General features: G+C 38.2%; 1 protein-coding gene across 6 annotated transcripts in view; it reads right to left on the reverse strand.

Annotated features, from left to right (window-relative positions):
- LRCH2 (leucine rich repeats and calponin homology domain containing 2) overlaps positions 1 to 18,201 on the reverse strand; it is a 112,547-nt gene that overhangs the window by 40,515 nt on the left and 53,831 nt on the right. For all 6 annotated transcript variants that reach the window (XM_043973973.1, XM_043973974.1, XM_043973971.1 and 3 more), the window contains exons 6-7: positions 2,584 to 2,717; positions 1,987 to 2,074 (exon numbers count right to left, since the gene is read on the reverse strand). In XM_043973973.1, coding sequence (XP_043829908.1) covers positions 1,987 to 2,074; positions 2,584 to 2,717 — 222 coding nt within the window. The remainder of the gene's footprint in view (positions 1 to 1,986; positions 2,075 to 2,583; positions 2,718 to 18,201) is intronic.

The raw sequence follows: 18,201 nt of genomic DNA on the forward strand, positions 1-18,201 counted from the left end.
ACCACAACTCTGGTACTGGCTAAGAAATAGAAAGGTGGAACAGAGTAGATATACAATACACACTAGTAAATGATTATAGCAACCTTGTGTTTGACAAATATAAAAATTTAAGCTTTGGGGATAAGAATTCATTATTTACTAAAAGTTGTTGGAAAAGCTGGAAAGTATATTTCTGGCAGAAATTGGGTACAGAACAATATCTTACACCATTTACCAAGAAGTCAAAACGGATACATAACCTAGATATAAAGGGAGATATCATAAGAAAGTAAGAACGTGAAACATATTACCTATCAGACTAGAAGAATAATTTATGAATAAGCAAGCATTCGAGAACATTGTGAGGTGCAAAATGGATAATTTTGATTACATTAAATTAAAAAAAGGATTTTATACAAATAAAATCAATATAGCCAAGATTAGAAGGAAAACAGAAAATTGGAAGAAAAATTTCATAGACAGTTTCTCAGATAAAGGTCTCATATCTAAAATATATAAAGAACTTTGCCAAATGATAGTCAAAAAGTATGAACAGGGGGCAGCTAGGTGGTGCAGTGGATAGAGCACCGGCCCTGGAGTCAGAAGTACCTGAGTTCAAAACTGACCTCAGAACACTGACACTTACTAGCTGTGTGACCCTGGGAAAGTCACTTAATGCCAATTGCCTCACCCAAAAAAAAAAAAAAAAGTATGAACAGGCAGTTTTTCAATGAAGAAATCAAAACTATACATAGTCATATAAAATTACTATTGATTAGAGAAATGCAAATTAAAACAACTTTGAGATATCATCTTACACCTATCAGATTGGCTAAAATGATGGAAGGGGGAAATGACAAATATCGGAGGGCATGAGGAAAATTTGGGACACTAATTCACTGCTGGTGGAACTGTGAACTGATTTAACCATTTGAAGAGCAATTTGGAATGATGCCCAAAGAGTTATAAAACTGTATATACCCTCTGACCCAGCAATATCACTATTAGGTCTATTTCCCAAGGTGATTGGGGGGAAAGGAAAAGAACTTATATGTTATAAAATATTTGTAGCATCTCTTTTTGCGTTGGCAAAGAACTAGAAATTGAGGGGATGCCCATTAATTGGGGAATTGCTAGACAAGTTGTGGTATATAATTTTGATGAAACATTACTGTGCTGTAAGAAATGATGAGGTATGGGGCAGCTAGGTGGCCCTGGATTCAGGAGGACCTGAGTTCAAATCCGGCCTCAGACACTTAACACTTACTAGCTGTGTGACCCTGGGCAAGTCACTTAACCCCAATTGCCTCACTAAAAAAAAAAAAAAAGAAATGATGAGGTAGTTGATTTTAGAAAACATGGAAAGAGTTACATGAAATAAAGAAGAGTAAAATGAGCAGAATCAAGGGAACATTAAACACAGTAACAGCTTTGAACAACTAAATCATTTTGAGTATTAGAAATACTCAAATCAGCCACAAAATAACTATGAAAGAACTTGCTATTCACCTTCTAGTGAAGGGGTGAGGAGGAAGGGGGGAACAGTGTACTGCAAAGAACAAAAGAAAACTTAGAAGGAAGCACAGCAAAGCATGGTAGCTTTAAAAACAATGTGTGGTATTTATTATATAGTTTTTCAAAAAAGTAGACAGTACAAAATGGAAATTCATGGCTTTATATTGAATCCTCTTTTTATGTTGTGCTGTGTACATGGAAATGTTCTTTTTCTGTTATTTTTGTATTTAAGTTCAAAACGAATAAAATTGTTTAAAAAAATACATAAAATGGGGGGCAGCTAGATGGCGCAGTGGTTAAAGCGCTGGCCCTGGATTCAGGAGTACCTGAGTTCAAATCCGGTCACTTAACACTTACTAGCTGTGTGATCCTGGGCAAGTCACTTAACCCTCATTGCCCCGCAAAAAAAAAAAAAAAACCACCATAAAATGAAAGAAAAATCCAAGCATATGCATGCCTCTTGTCACCTACTTATTTCAAAACAAGTCTTACTTCAGTTGTAGATAATCGTTTCTCTCCATTATCACTTCCAATACCAGAATCAGGACCATGGTTTTTATTCGGATAGAAATCTTCCATACTATAAAAATAGGACAACTGAATTTTTTCAAAGAGCAATTAGAGCATCCTTCCTCAATGTATAATTATATGCACAATATCTAAAATAAACAGAACAGAACTTTCCCCAGTAACACACACTTCTGAAAAGCTCAACGTCCCCTGGCTTACAATGCACCAAACGTTTTCCAAGGCTGGATGCAACGCTTTTCTTCTGTGTGCATAAGGAACTCCAGCACATGTTAGACACGCCATAAATGTTTGCTAAACTGCACTGGCCTTCTTCCAACCACCCAATTTCACAAAGTACAACAGAATGGGCTTTGGATACACAAAACCATTCCTGTGAGGTTTCAGAATGGGAAAGAAACGATTTTTAACTTGTTCTCACTATTCCTTCAAGCATCTAACTGGCTATACCAAAGGTATCAGGACTTTAGGTTCATAATAGATTTTTTAACATTAGGAAAACTACATACATATTTAGAGGCTAAACATCACACAGTCCAACCATTCTGAATACCAACTTACCTGTCTGTGAGAGGCTGAGACGGAATTCTTTTACCTAATGAAGGAAGATCCAAGGAGTCTGGCTTCTTCTCTATTCTGCAACATGCTCGAATATTTAAGAATTTAAATATGTGTACTTTACCCTTTAAACATATCTGTCAGGGAACATAGGAGAAAATGGATTGAACTACAGAGTCCCAAAGAGCCACCACTGTCCAGAGTTTTTATGCATTTGTTTTGGTTTCCTGCAGGCATATCAGTGTACCAAAATGGATTTTGTACATTTCAATATTTTGACTTTTATTATCACAAATGAAATTTTGATACCATTAATATAACCAACTGCTAAGTTTTCCTGATACCTCCTGTTCTTGGATAAAAGAAAACAGAAGGTTAACCATTTCCCCATCTGTTTCACAAAGTGTCCTTCTTGAAAGAACAGAGTCACAATAACTTAAAACCATGGAAACATTTGGGAATTCAAAAAGACTACCTACACTATTGAAATAAAGGAGAAGGGGCAGCTAGGTGGCGCTGCAGTGGATAAAGCAGTGGCCCTGGATTCGGGAGGACCTGAGTTCAAATCTGGCCTCAGACACTTGACACTTACTAGTTGTGTGACCCTGGGCAAGTCACTTAACCCCCACTGCCCCCCCCCAAAAAAAAAGAAAGAAAGAAAGGGGAGATGGTTCTTAAAAATCCTTACAAACTCAACAAGAATATGCTGATAGATTTAGAAGTCAAACACTCTTGCCTCTGCCATTCACCAGAAAGTGCCCTACCTCCAGGATCTTGGGGGGGGGCGGGGCAATGAGGGTTAAGTGACTTGCCTAGGGTCACACAGCTAATAAGTGTCAAGTGTCTGAGGCCAAATTTGAACTCAGATCCTCCTGAATCCAGGGTTGGTGCTTTATCCACTGCGCCATCTAGCTGCCCCTGCCTCCAGGATTTTGAACTTGGCAATTTCATTCTATGACCACAGGCTCTCTCCATCCTACATTCTTCCTTCACCTGTTCTTTACCATCTTTGTTGCCCTCCTTCCCTGTTCTTAATTCACAACCCTCTACTTTTTGTGGTCTTGACCTGACAGCTAACCATTTAAACAGACACTCTCCTATACCCTTGTGTCCCTTGACCCTACTGTTCCAACCCTGGATAATCCTGATTCTCTTTTCTGGCCCCTAAGGGATGGAGGAAGTCAGAAAACTGTAGGGTCCACTTGCAATTTGTGGTCTCTAAATTCAAGTGAATCACAATCCTTTTTTATCTTAATGACTTTCTATCATGCTACTCACAGCACATGACCCTGACTCCTGTTTTCCTGAGATAAAGTCTTCTGATGGGAGGCTACTTCCTCTTGCCATGGCTACACCTTTCATTTGTATTTCTGACCCATCCCCTCTAGTCTCCTCTGAAATCTTGTTACATCTTCAATCGCTCCCTCTCTGTAGACAGAGGAAGAAAACAGTCAACATATTTAGGTCTCCTTCATTTTTCAAAATAAAATCAAAGCTTCCAGGGCCCCTTTTGTACCCCAAGTTATTGTCCAATTTTTGTCTTCCACTTCTAAACTTTTAGAAAGAGAAGTCTACACTTATAACCTCTATTTCTTTACCACCCCAAGTCACTATAAATTTACTTTGTCTTCATTCTACTTAAAACTGTCTCCAGTGATCTCTTAATTGCCAAATCCAATGGTCTTTTTTCAACTTATCTGCTGCCTACAAAACCAGAGACTTCCTCTTTCTTGATTCTCCTAGTAGCATTGGCTTCTGTGACCCTATTCAAGACATTATCCCTGGTCCCTTTCTAGACTCTTCATCTTCCTTCTCACCTGCAATACTGCCACCCTTGAGACACCCTGGCACTAGGGTCACTCCCTCTCATTGGTGACCCCATCTTGGGACAGCCATTTAACTTCAATCCTGATTGGACTCTCTTCAGCCTACTCCTCCAAGCTTACCCCATCCCTACAGGTTCCTTTCACATAACTCCTCCACTTTTCTATACTCATCATTTTCCTCCTTGAGGGTAGGTACTGTCCATCTTTGGATTGTCAGTACTTGGGGCAGTGCTTGGCACACAGTAAGTGCTTAATAAATGTTCTATCTATCCTCTAATTCTCTTCCTAGTTCCTTTAACAGATCCTTCCTTTGAACTTTACAGCTTCCTCTTCCCCCTTAAACTTGGTCCTCCTCTTTAACTGCCTTGAAAACTCCCATCTACTCTTTTGTCTTCAATGTTAACCCCACCAACATGGCAATGGATATGAGGTTGGTCAGGACCCTCAGAACACTACAATGAACTATTTACTGACCAGATGCCTAACACAATCTCTCTCCTAACATGGCATTGAAGAGAAGAGCTCATCACAGATCCCATGAGAGTCAAATATTTTTAATCCTTACAGCCAGCAAAAGTCCTACCTCATTTTCTCCTAGTAACTGTAATTCAGCCTTCCCCTGGCTTCCACTCCTCTCTCATCCCCATCTACTTCAGCCCTACCTTACTCTGTCCTCCCTTTCCACTATGTCTTCTGGAACCCACTATTTATCATGAAATTTCCCTTTGCCTTTTTCTTTTCTTTTTGTGGGACAATGAAGGTTAAGTGACTTGCTCAGGGTCACACAGCTAGTAAATGTGAAGTGTCTGAGGTTAGATTTGAACTCAGGTTCTCCTGAATCCAGGGCCAGTGCTTTATCCACTATGCCACATAGCTACCCCCACTTTTGTCTTTCACATAGATGCCAAACTTCCATTGGTAGGCATGGCATCCCTGCGTAGCCTCCTCATGTATGATGAGATCATCTCCCTCCCTCCTTCCCTCCCTAATAGACTGTCTGTTCATTTTCCAGTCTCCTATCTGCTAAAGATCTAACTCCAGGGCTTACCACAGTACCTGACATAGTTAACACTTCATAAATATCACACCCATGGCAAAAAGAGGGTATGAGGGAATCTTGTGGTTAGGGCCTGACTACAAGGTTGAAGAACAGCTAGAGAGCCTAAAAAGGCATGGTTCTAGAAATCAAACATTTTGAAGCTTGTGAATTGATACTACTTGTAGTAATTATTTTTTCTTTTGTTCTACCCCTGATTCTAAAACCCATTTACCCTATTGAAAGAAATTCAACTATATGACGATCACTGATTAAGGGCGTCAACTGTCCCCTGCATTCCTGACTCCTCCAGCTTGCAGCTCTAGCCCTCCTAAAAGTCATTGTACTTAGGTCTTGCACAACCCAGCACAGCCCAGCATTCTATAATGTCCACTGTTTGGTGGTAATACACTATATAGGGTCCATTTCATCTCATCTTCCCAAGCCTACTGAGGGATCTTATTAGCACTAAAATAGGATCTTTGACCCAAATCTACAGACAAATACTTATTAAGCACCTGATATGTGCCATGCACTAAAGATACAAGGAAAGGTGACAACAACAAAAACAGTACCTGCAAAATAGATAAATGAATAGATAAAGAAATAAATGATAAAATTTTTCAAAGTCTCTGCTCTCAAAGAGTTCACAGTCTAAAACCAAAGTGCAGAGAAATGAATTCCATATATCAGGAATTACATTAGCTCTCTAAGTTATTTCTGCTACTGCTCAGTGGCGTGATAATGCAAAGTCAAATGCTCAGGTGTCACAGGTTCATGAATGCAGTGGTAAAAAGGATCCAGAGACAGACCCTGAGAGGTTTCAAGAGCCTTCCCCAAGAAGATATAGTAACAGTAGTCAGTCATTTATTATTTATTTCGTCACTTATTATTATATAGTAGTCGGTATTTATTAAGCACATATTATGTGCCCCAAACTGGGATTGCCAAGAAAGAGCTCTATCCACTGCACTACCTTATGGAGGAGACAAGAAGCAAACAACCATGTACATAGTATACATCTTGATATTTACCAATATGTACCAAGGCCAACAGAAGAGAGTACTAGTAGCACAGCGACTTTAAACTGCAGAGGTGTCAACTCATATTGATGGAAGGAATTTCCTCACCTCGGAGTTCCCTATACGGATCAAATTGTGGGTCCAATGACTATTCCTATGCCTAGCAATATGGCAAACGGGGAGGGTAGGGAGAGAAGAACGAAACCCTCAAGAACAGAATTCTGGGTGGAAATTTTGGTTCTACACACATCATTCTGAATCACATCATACAAGTCTTTCCAGTTTTCTCTGAATCCATCCATTTCATCTCTTTTTTTTGGGGGGGGGGGAGGGCAATGAGTGACTTGCCCAGGGTCACTCAGCTAGTAAGTGTCAAGTGTCTGAGGCCAGATTTCTTTTCCCCACTTCTTAAGGTATAATAATATTCTATTATATTCACATAACCCAACTTATTCGGCAATTTCTCAGTTCTTTGTTCCTCTGTATGATCTACCCTCTAAAGGTAAAATTTATTTTGCTTGAGACACTTCCCTCTTCAACTCTACTCTCTCTTTTAACCTCTCCCCTACTGAAATTAATGCATTTCTTTTTTATTATTTACTTATTTTAAAAATTCTTATCTTTTAAAATTTTGAGTTCCAAATTCTCTCCCTCTTTCCCATCCCAAACCCACTGGGAAGGCAAGCAATATGATATCAATTATGCATTTGAGATTACATTTATATATTAGCTATATCTCAAAAATGCACGAAAAATTAAAAAGTGAGAAAACTATACTTCAATTTGCACTGATAATTCCTCAGTTCTCTCTCAGGAGGTAGACAGCATTTTTTCATCATGAGTCTTTGGAATTGTCTGGAATCAATGTACTGATCAGAGTAGGCAAGTCTTGCACAGTTGCTCATCATTACAGCAACGCAGTTACTGATTCTTCTCATTTTACTTTGTATCAGTTCATATAGTACTCCATCACCATCACAGGCCACAACTTGTTCAGCCATTTCCCAATTCTTTGCCACAACAAAAAGAGCTGATAGAAAATTTTATATAGAAGTATTTTTCATTTTTCTTTTATCTCTTTGGAATACAAACCTAGTAATGGTATTGCTGGGTCAAAGGGTTTGGCCTTAGTTCCCAAGTGTTTTCCAGAATGGATGGACCAGTTCACTACTCTGACACTAGTTCTCATTTCCAATAGGTATTAGATGGTTCCTCAGAATTGTTTTCATTTGCCTTTCTCTAATCAATAGTATTATTCTTCAGTTGTTTCTGTCATGTCCAACTCTGTGACCTCATTTGAGATTTTCTTAGGAAAGATACTGGAAAAGTTTGCCATTTCCTTCTCCAACTCATTTTACAGATGAGGAACTGAGGCAAACAGGGTGAAGTGTCTTGCTCAAGGATCACACAGAGAGTAAATGACTGAGGTCAAATCTGAACTCAGGAAGACTCATCTTCCTGACTTAAAGACCAGCACTCTGTCCACTGCACCACCCAGCTGCTTCAACCAGTAATTAGAACATTGATTCAAATGACTTTAAATAGCTTTGATTTCTTCTGAAAACTGCCTGTAACCACTGCTAGGTTTATATCCCAAAGACATCCCCGAAAAGAGAAAAAGACCTATTTGTACAAAAATATGTAAGTTCTTTTTGTGGTGGCTAAGAATTGGAAATCAAAAGAATGTCCATCCATTGGGGAATAGCTAAACAAACTGTGGTATATGATTGTGATGGAATTATTATTGTGCTATAAGAAGTGACAAGAAGGATGATTTCAGAAAGGCCTGGAAAGACTTGTATGAACTGATGTATTAGCGAAGTGAGCAGAACCAGAACATTGTGTGCAGAGACAGCAATATTGTTTGATGAAGAAATGTGACTCACTTAACTATTCTCAGCAATCCTACACAATCCCAAAGGACTAATGAAGCATACTATCCACCTCGAAAGAAAGAGCTGATATTGATTGAACACAGACTGAAGCATGCTATTTTTTCACTTTTCCTTCTTTTATTCAAGTTTTCTTATACAAAATGACTAATATGGTAATGCTTTACATAATTCCAAGTGTATAACCTATATCTGATTGCTTACCACCTCAGGGAGAGGGAAGGGTAGAGAGGGAAGACGGGATAAAATTTGGAACTCAAAACTTTAAAAACTTTATTATTTTTTATAAAATATTTATATTCTTTGACCATTTACCAATTGAGGAATGGCTCTTATTTTTCATAAATCTGACTCAGTTCCATACACAGTATTTATTTGAGAACTGAGGCCTTTATCAGAGAAACACTGTAAAATTTTTTTTTTATATTTCATTGTCTATTATATCTTTTAGCATAATGTAGTTTCCCCGATTATGTCTTTTAATTAGGTCTATTTTGGCTTTTGCTTTGTCTGAGATAATGATTTCTACCTTTACCTTTTTTATTTCAGCTGAAGCATATTAGATCCAGATCCACCCTTTATTTTAACTGTGTCTTTCAAGTATGTCTCTTGTAAACAACATATTGTTGGATTCTGTTTTCTAATCCATTCTGCTATCTGCTTCCATTTTATGGATGAGCTCATCCCATTCACATTCAGTTATTATTACAGTGTATTTCCTTCCACCCCATTCTCTTGTTTCTTCTACTTTCTCTTTTTTTAATCCTGTCCCTCCTCAAAAGCCTATTTTGCTTTTAACCACTGCCTCCCTTAATCTACCTTTCCTTTTATCATTCTCCCCCACTTTCTCTTATCTCCTTCCCTATTTCACTACAGGGTAAATGACATTTCTATACACAACTAAATGTGTGTATATGTATATCTACATACATGCATATATGCATATATGCATATATATATATTCTTCCCTCTTTGAACCAATTCTGACAATGAGGTTCAAATATTGCCTGCCACCACCAACCCCCCTTCAATTTTCCCCTCCATTGTAAAAGCTCTTCCTTTGCACAGCTCTTTTATGTAAGAAAATTGGCTCTATTCTACCTCCCCTTTCCCCCTTCTCCCTATGCATCTCTCTCACCCCTTCGTTTGGAGGGGAAGGGGGTAGAGGGCAACTCACACCCATGCCTTCCATCTATAGAAATTCCTTTTACCTGCCCTAATAATGATAAAGTTCTTAGGAGTTACATGTATCATTTTCCCAAAGAGGAATGAAAACAGTTTACCTTTTTATGCTTCTCTTGAGTCTTCTGTCTGAATGTCAAATTTTCTGTTCAGCTCTGGTCTTTTCATTAGGAATGTTTGAAAGTCCCTATTTCATTAACTATCCATTTATTCCCCTGAAGGATTACACTCAGTTTTGCTTGGTAGGAGATTCTTGGTTATAATCCTAGGTCTTTTACCTTCTGTAATATCATATTCATAATTTTTATTCGGACAAAGAGTGTTTTTAATTGTGTTTATATGGTTCGTGTGTGTCTTGGCAGAGAGAGTCCCAGTATTTATACTCTCTGCAGGTGTTTTAAATGGAATTTCTCTGTCACTTCCTGCTGGACACCATTGGTAATATACAGAAATGCTAATGATTTATATGGGTCTTTTATATATATATATATATATCTTTTAATGCTGCTGAAGTTGTTAATTGTTTTGAGTAGTTTTTAGTTGGCTCTAAGGTTCTCTAAGTACATCATAGTATCGTCTGCAAAAAAGTGATAGTATTGTTTCCTCGTTCCCTGGGCTTATTCCTTCAATTTCTTTTTCCTGTCTCACTGCAACAGTCAGCATTTCTAATTCAATACTGAATAGTAAGTGTTATGATGGTCATCCCTGGTTCACCAAGAGCTTACTGGAAAGGTCTCTAGCTTATTCTTCTTACAGGTAATGCTTGATCTTGGTTTTAGAAAGATACTACTTACCATTTTAAGAAAAGTTCCATTTATTCCTATGCTTAGTGTTTTTAATAGAGTGCTGCTTAACAATTTTGTTTAAAAATTTCTGCATCTGCCCTGGATTCAGGAGGAACTGAGTTCAAATCCACCCTCATACACTTGACACTAGCTGTGTTACCCTGAGCAAGTCACTTAACCCTCATTGCCCTGCACACACAAAAAAACTACTACTTTGCATTACATCCATTCTTGTTATAGTATTTGCTTTTGAGTTGATTTGTATTGTGCTAATGAAACTGACAACACCCTGTAATCAGTGAACAAAAAAACTTTGTATACCCTCAGAAAAGGGGAGTCTCTGAGCTCCCTTCTTAGGAGGGGGTCTCCACATATTTCTTTCTTGCTGGGACAAATAAACTGGTATTATATTTTTTTCCTGTCTGTCTCTGATCTGGTTTTTTTTTGGTAGGAGGACAGGTATGGAAACAAATTGTAGGAGATATTTTAAGATTAATTTCTCTGACCTGTTTATTAATTTCTTGTAGGAGACAGGCAAAATAAAAACTATATTTAATTTTCAACACAGTCAATAATACTTATAATATTATTAATGCTGAACCAGTCCTACAGTCTTGGTATAAATCCACCCTGGTCACGGTACATGATTTTTGTGTTATACTACTGTAATCTTAATAATTATTTTATTTAAAATTTTTCCATCAATATCTATTAGTGAAATTGATCTATAGATTTAGTTCTGTTTTTGTACTACCTGTTTTAGATATGAAAGCCATATTTGTATCAGAGAAGGAATCTGGTAGGACTCCTTATTTTTTTCAAATACTTAACATAGTATTAGAATGAACTGTTCTTTAAATGTCTGGTATAAATAACTTGTAAATTCATCTGGTCCTGGAGATTTTTCTCTTAATAGTATTTTATTTTTCCCAACTACATGTAGAGATAGTTTTCAACATTCATTTTTTTAAGATTTTGAGTTCCAAATTTTCCTCCCTCCCTCCCTCCCCAAGACAAGAGACTATCTGATATAGGTTATACAGTACAATCATGTTAACCTGGAGATTTTCCTTATGTCCTGTTCAATTTCTTGTTCTAAGATAGGGTTATTAAAGTATTCAATTTCCTCTTCTGTTAATCTAGGCAATTTATATTTTTTTAAATATTCCCCTATTTCACGTAGACTCTAAGTTTCCTTGGCATATAGTTAGGCAAAATAGCTAATACTTTTATTTTGTTGTCATTCACACGTTTCATTTTTGATATGGTAATTTGGTTTTCTTCCTCCTTTTCTTAGTCAAATGAATCGCTTATTAATTTAATTGGGTTCTGGGTTTTTTCATCAAACTAATTCCTGGTTTTATTTATTGGTTAAATAAGTTTTATTTTAAATAATGTCACCTTTGATTTTCAGGAATTCTACTGTGGTGATTGATTGAGGGATTTTTATTTTGTCCTATTTCTAGGTTTTTTTAGTTGTATGCCTAATGTGTTGATCTGCTCTTACTCTCTTTTGCTGAAGTAAGCGTTTGGAAATATAAATTTTCCCTTAAGTACTGTTTTGGCTATATTCCACAAATTTGGGGATTTTGTTTAAATGTTGTCATTGTCTTTAATTAAATTCTTGACAGTTTCTATGATTTGTTCTTGGACCCACTCATTCTTTAGGATTAGGTAATTTGGTATGTAATTAATTTTTAATCTATGTTTCAAAGGTCCCTCGCTGAGTGTAATTTTGATTGCATTATGTTTCCAAAAGAATGCATTTAAATATTTCTACTTTGCTATATTTGTTTGAGAGTTTTTATGCTCTAAAACATGGTTAGTTTTTGTAGAGGTGCGTGCCATGCATAACTGAAAAACTGGTATAGTTCTTTCTTTTCCAATTCAATACTCCCCAGAAATCTACCATAACTAACTTTTCTAAAATTCTATTCCTCACCTTAATTTCTTTTTTGTTTAATAAATGGTTAGATTTATATAGGTCTGAGAAGGATAAATTGAGTTTGCCCCAATATTATGCTTCTACTCTCCATTTCCTCATGTAACTTTTTTTCTTCAGGAATTTGATTGCTATACCATTTGATGCATATATGATCACTATTGATGTAAAATCATTTTATATGCTATCATTTAGGAAAAATGTAGTTTTCCTGAATATCTCTTTTAATTAAGTCTTGAGAAGATCAAATTGATTCTGTATTATTTTTAGTGATCCTATTTATAATTAATTGCTTTTGTCCTATAACTGCCTAAGTCATAATTCTTTGTCTCTGAACTTAGGGCAGAAATTCAGATGGAGTGGAGTTTAGAAATACAGTTGTCCTGCTAATTGCTGTTCTATTCTTGCCTCAAGGAAATCTGCTATCCTTGAGGAATGCAAGTGGACACCAGGGAGTCTGGTCTAGTATCTTTACAGGACCAAGCTATCTTTCGAGGATGTCTGGTTTGCTATCCAAAGAAGCTTGGTCCACCTTGAAGATGGACTCAAACAATGAACACTGCTTAGTCACAGGAAGGAAGGAGAGAGCTGTTGCTAGCCCCTCATTCCCAACTTTCAACAAATTATATTGTCCCCCATGCCTCAGCTATGTAACCAATCATGATTCATCACCCCCTTGATGTCACCAAGCCTATAACCAATTTTAATGTCACCTCACCTTTCCTATTCTATTCTTTGTTCTGTGCTTATAAAAAAAAGAGCTGAGTGCCCATCCAGGGTCTTTGAGGAATCTCAGGCAATCCACTGATCCATGCTGTTGGCAAGTAGTTTCCCTGTTAATAAAATGTTATCTTGCTTGGAAAAAATGTGCCTCAATCTACCTTTTGTTCAATTTGATTTGCAACAAGCTATTTCTCTTTTGAGACCATAACTGGCACGCCTGTCTTCTCTACTTCAGCAGAAGCACAACAAAGTCAGAGCTCTGCTGTCTTGGATGCTCCTTCCAGGCAGGGGACTGAGGACTGAACCTTCTGTTAAAGAATCCAGTGGTGAAATGAAGGAGTTCAAGGTGATCCCCTGAATGGAATAATGGAAAGAGAACTTGGACAGAAGTCAATCCTCCTTTTTTTTTTTTACAAAACCTCTTCTACCCTTTCCATTTCCTTCCTAAACTTCAAACACTTTATGATTGCAACACACATGTGCCCTCTCCCCAACCCACTTTCTCCTCTCTCCTCTCCTCTTTGGCTTCTTTTTCCCCTCTCTCTCTTCTCTCCAGAGTCTCTTCCCTCCCTCTTTCCACTTCAATCTTTCTTTAGATACAAGTTCCTTCCCTATAAATGCATACAGGTAATGCTCATTCTTACAAAATCTTCACTATGATTTATCACAATGACCAATCTTGATCTTAGAGACAAACAATTAAACACACTTCCATCCTCTCAAAAGAGAAAGTGGGGGTGATGATTGGTGTAACGAGTTGTATATTCTTTCACATTAGTTTTGTTCCTAGATTCTGCTTAACTTTGAGGAGAGTTACAAGGCAGTGCCCATGGGAAGACAGAGAAAACTGGAAAATAAGTGCTGTGTAAAATGCAGGTCTCAACAAAAGGATTTTAGATCCATTCACTTAACCCTGCTATTGCCTCTACTTAGCTTATATTTTTCCTCCTTTTCACAGGCAACCTCCTAGAAAAAGTTGCCTACACTTCAACTGCCAATTCCAATTCAGACAAGTCTCCTGTCCTATGACTTCTTCTCTTCAGCTTATGTATTATCTTACTTGGTGATCTCATCAACTCGAATAGATTCAATGATCATCTCTATGCTGGTGATCCCAAAATCTGTTTGTCTGGTACTAATCACTCTCCTGACCTGCATATTGAGTGAGTCTCACATTCCTAAGTGCCTAGTGTTTACTAAGTGTTTACCTCAAATTGGATCTCTCAAAGATATCTTAAACTCAACACGTGCAAAACTAAATGTTCTCAATATCTTTCTCCAAAATTCCTCCTCTTTTCCCAACTTCTTTATTACTGTGAAGTAATCCTCATAATTCCACATCATCATCATCCTAGTCACCCAGGCTCACGACATCAGATTTTTCTTCAGTTTCTCACTCTTTCTCACACACCCCATATATAATCAGTTGCCATGTTCTGGAGAGCCCACCTTCATAATATCTTCTTGTTTATACTCTCTTTTCTCTCTTATTTTCTCCTTATATCCTTTTGCTGATTTAACCAGGTTAAACATTAGCCTTTTTCTTTGTCTGCATGTTTCGAGACCGTACTGGTTAGGAGCCAAGTAGGGTGTCTGGACAGGATCTGGTAGCCAAAGAGCCATTACCTAGTTGTCAGTAGATCAGAGAGTGGAGAGAAGGTAATCTTTAGAGGGATTCAGAAAAATGGCATTACTTGTTTGGGGAACTGGAGAAACAGGGAGATTGAGTGGAGCTCTGCCTGGCTTGGGTGTTTCTTCTAGGCAGGGGGAATGATGACTGAACATTGTGGTAGAGAATCCAGTGGTGAAAGGAAGGAGTTCAATGTGATGCCCTGAATGGGAAGATGCAAAGAGTTTCATGGCACTGACTCTCCTAAGAGAGAGGAGAGGAAAGGATTTGGACAGAAGTCAAGCCTTCTTTTAGAAAACCTATTGGTATCATTATCTGGCAATTTTATTTAATTCTAAACTTTGAAGTTCTATGAGCCTCTTCCACCACTTCTATTTCCTTCCCAAACTTCAAGTAATTTGGGATTCAAGTCTCCTCCTCCTTCTTCCTCCCCCCTCTCTCTGTCTCTGTTTCTCCTTGTCTGTATCTCTCCCTTCCTCCACTTCAATCTTTCTTTAGATACTAGCTCCTTCCCTACACTCTACAAATGCATGCGGGTCATGCTCATCTGGACAAAATCTTCTCTTTGATCTATTACAATGACCAGTCTTGATCCTAGAGACAAATGAGTAAACTAATTGTTACCCTCTGAAAAGAGAAATTGGGGAACAACTGATGTGGCAAGTGAATTGTTGGTGGAGCTATGAACCGACAGAACCATTTTGGAAAGCAATTTGTAATTACATGAATGACAACCCAGAGATTCCACTCCTAGACAGGAACCTAAGGGGGTCATTAATAAAAAAGTCTCCATATACATCAAGATGTTAATTGTTTTTAATGTATAAAACTCTGTCTCCCTATATATTCAAGGTCCAGACCTAAGCTGAGGAGGTCTGATCCCAGTGTGTTGGGCAATTGACAGCATTGCTTAATAAATTGAAATGCTCAGAAGTTCAAACCTTTGTTTCCTTAGTCATTTCCTTTTTCAACCACCACAAAAGGACACTCAGAAAAATAATTAATTTTCTTTGGTGGGTCTGGAAAACTGCTGTCCTCACTATTCCTTTTGGTGGGTAACTTGAACATGACAAATTTAACACTTGTAATAGAATAAATTTCTGATTTTACTGCATTAAGGTTACAAGAATTGGAAGAGTCCAGTCAGGGAACCAAATTTGGGGTCGAATTGATCTTGAGTCATCCCAAAAGAATTACAAGACTCAGTGACTCAGTTTCCCAAGTTTTATTGCAATACTGTGAGTGACCACAGGGAGAGAACCAGAATAGTGGAAAGGTATCTCTTGAATAGTGAAAGGAAAGACAGTTTATATTTATAGTATGGATAAATTGATTATCAGTCTCATTATAATAATCTCCACCTTGGGGAAGTACAGGGGAGGGCCTGTCCTACTCATTATAATATTCTCCACCTTGGGGTGTTACAGCAGAGGGCTTATCCTAATTTGGAGTTCCTGGGATCCTAAGCCAACCCCAGAGGCAGGTACCTTTTTCAGTGGAGGTGTGTTTTGGGGGTTTACATATCATAAGGTGAATCTGGGGACAAATTTGGCCTTTTCTGTGCATGTCTATTTCTGGTTCCCATGAATAGTTTCAAAGTATCTCCATTTTTCATTAGAATTTCTATACCCTTGTCATTTTATCATTGTTATGGTCTTCAGGTCTCCTCGGCCTAGGTCCCTCTGTTCCCGTTATGGCTACTGATTTATGTGGGTATGTAAACCCAGCATAAGTTATCCATTACCTGGGGTCTAACTCCCTTTTGCAGCTAACATCTGAATTAAAGCTTGGGTCTTAGGTTTTTCTATTAACCCCTTTTTGTCTCCTACATCAAAGGGAATGTCCATCAATTGAGGAATGACTGAAGAAGCTGTGCTATATGATTGTGGTGGAATGATCTTGTGCTATAGGAAATGACAAACAGGATGATCCCAGAAAAACCTGGAAAGACTCATGAACTGATATATAGTGAAGTAAACAGAACTGGGAGGACGTTGTGCATAGTGACAGCAGTATTGTTCAATGAGCAATTCTGAATGACTTAACTACTCTCAGCAGTGCAATGATCCAAGACAATCCCAAGGAGCTAATGAGGAAGCTTACTATCCACCCCCATAGAAAGAACTGAAAAAAGAGCACTTGTGGATTGTACATATATAACCTGCGTGTGGTCCTGTGGAGGGGAGAGGAAAGGGAGGGAGGGAGAAAAATTGGGAACTCTAAATCTTATGAAAATGAATGTTGAAAACTACCCTTACATGTAACTGGAAAAAATAAAATAAATGTTTGTTGCTAGACGTGGAATCAGGAAAACCAAAGTTCAAAATCAGCCTCAGACGCTTACTTGCTCCATGGTCCTGGGCAAGTCATTTAACCCCTGCCTGCTTCAGCTTTCTCACCTGTACACAGGGGATCACCCTTACTTCCCAGGGTTAGTTTGAGGATCAAATGAAGTACTTAAATAAATGGTATTTTAAAAACTAGCTCCTGAGGCAGCCTCTTCTGCTAGGAGATAGCTCTCATGACTGGGAAGGTTTTCCCTCGGATCCAGCCTAAATTGTCCTCTCTATAAATTCTACTCATTGCTCCTGGCTCAGCCCACAAATACCTGAGAGAGCCCGCACGTGTGCCCTGAGCACTGTCTTATCCAGGTAACACAAGGACGTGCTATGGAAAGTGAACAGGATTTGAAGCCAGAGGATGTGGGTCAGGCCCCCAGCTCTGCTATGTACAAGGACCCAGATGAGCTTGAGCAGGTCGCTTCATGTCTCCTGGAAGTCCACTAAAGCCAAACCCTTGAGATTTTTCAGCCAAGCCGCTCTCTTGCTCTGCCTCCCTCCCACCTCTTGTTGAACTCAAGTATCAGACATTTCTTCCCATTAAGGTACATTTTCTAATAGTTGGCCTAATGGTCTAGCTAGCTCACCAAGAGCTTTTTTTGGAGCCTGACTCCATCATCTGACATTAAATGTCCCTCTCAGATTTGCATCATCAGCAAATTTTATATCATATAATATGGGATCCAATACAAGTAAAATAGTTTGTCACAGTAGCCCTAACCCCACACCTGGCATATAAGTGTAAGCCACTGTTAGTAATTCATTGTGATATTAACAATTTAGTATCTATTAATCGTGTTAAGTTGATACACTTTTCTGATGCCCCATTGCTGCTAATGCTTCCTTTATGTTTACTTCCTACACGTTTACGTGTACCCCCCAGAGAACACACCCTCTTTGTTCATTTTAGTCTTTGGAGCTCCAGCCTGTAGCACAGTATCTGGAACCTGCTAAGGACTTCCTAAATGCTTGCTCACTGATTGATCTACAACTTTCTCTGGGTCAGTGATAAAGACGTTAAACAGTACAGAGCCTTCTATGCGATGTCTCAGGTTCTATCTGTATATGCGTGCCTTGCCTTTCCTACTGAAAAAGAAAGCTCCTTGACAGCTAGGACTGTGCTATTTTTCATCTCTGGGTCCCCAGTGCCTAGTATGGTGTGTTCTATATATTAGCTGGTTTTTGCAATGTTGCATTCTAGGACAATAAAAGTTCTAGGTAAGAGAAAATGATAACTCCAACAG

Source organism: Dromiciops gliroides, chromosome X (assembly GCF_019393635.1).
Source record: "Dromiciops gliroides isolate mDroGli1 chromosome X, mDroGli1.pri, whole genome shotgun sequence".
Lineage (NCBI taxonomy): Eukaryota > Metazoa > Chordata > Mammalia > Microbiotheria > Microbiotheriidae > Dromiciops > Dromiciops gliroides.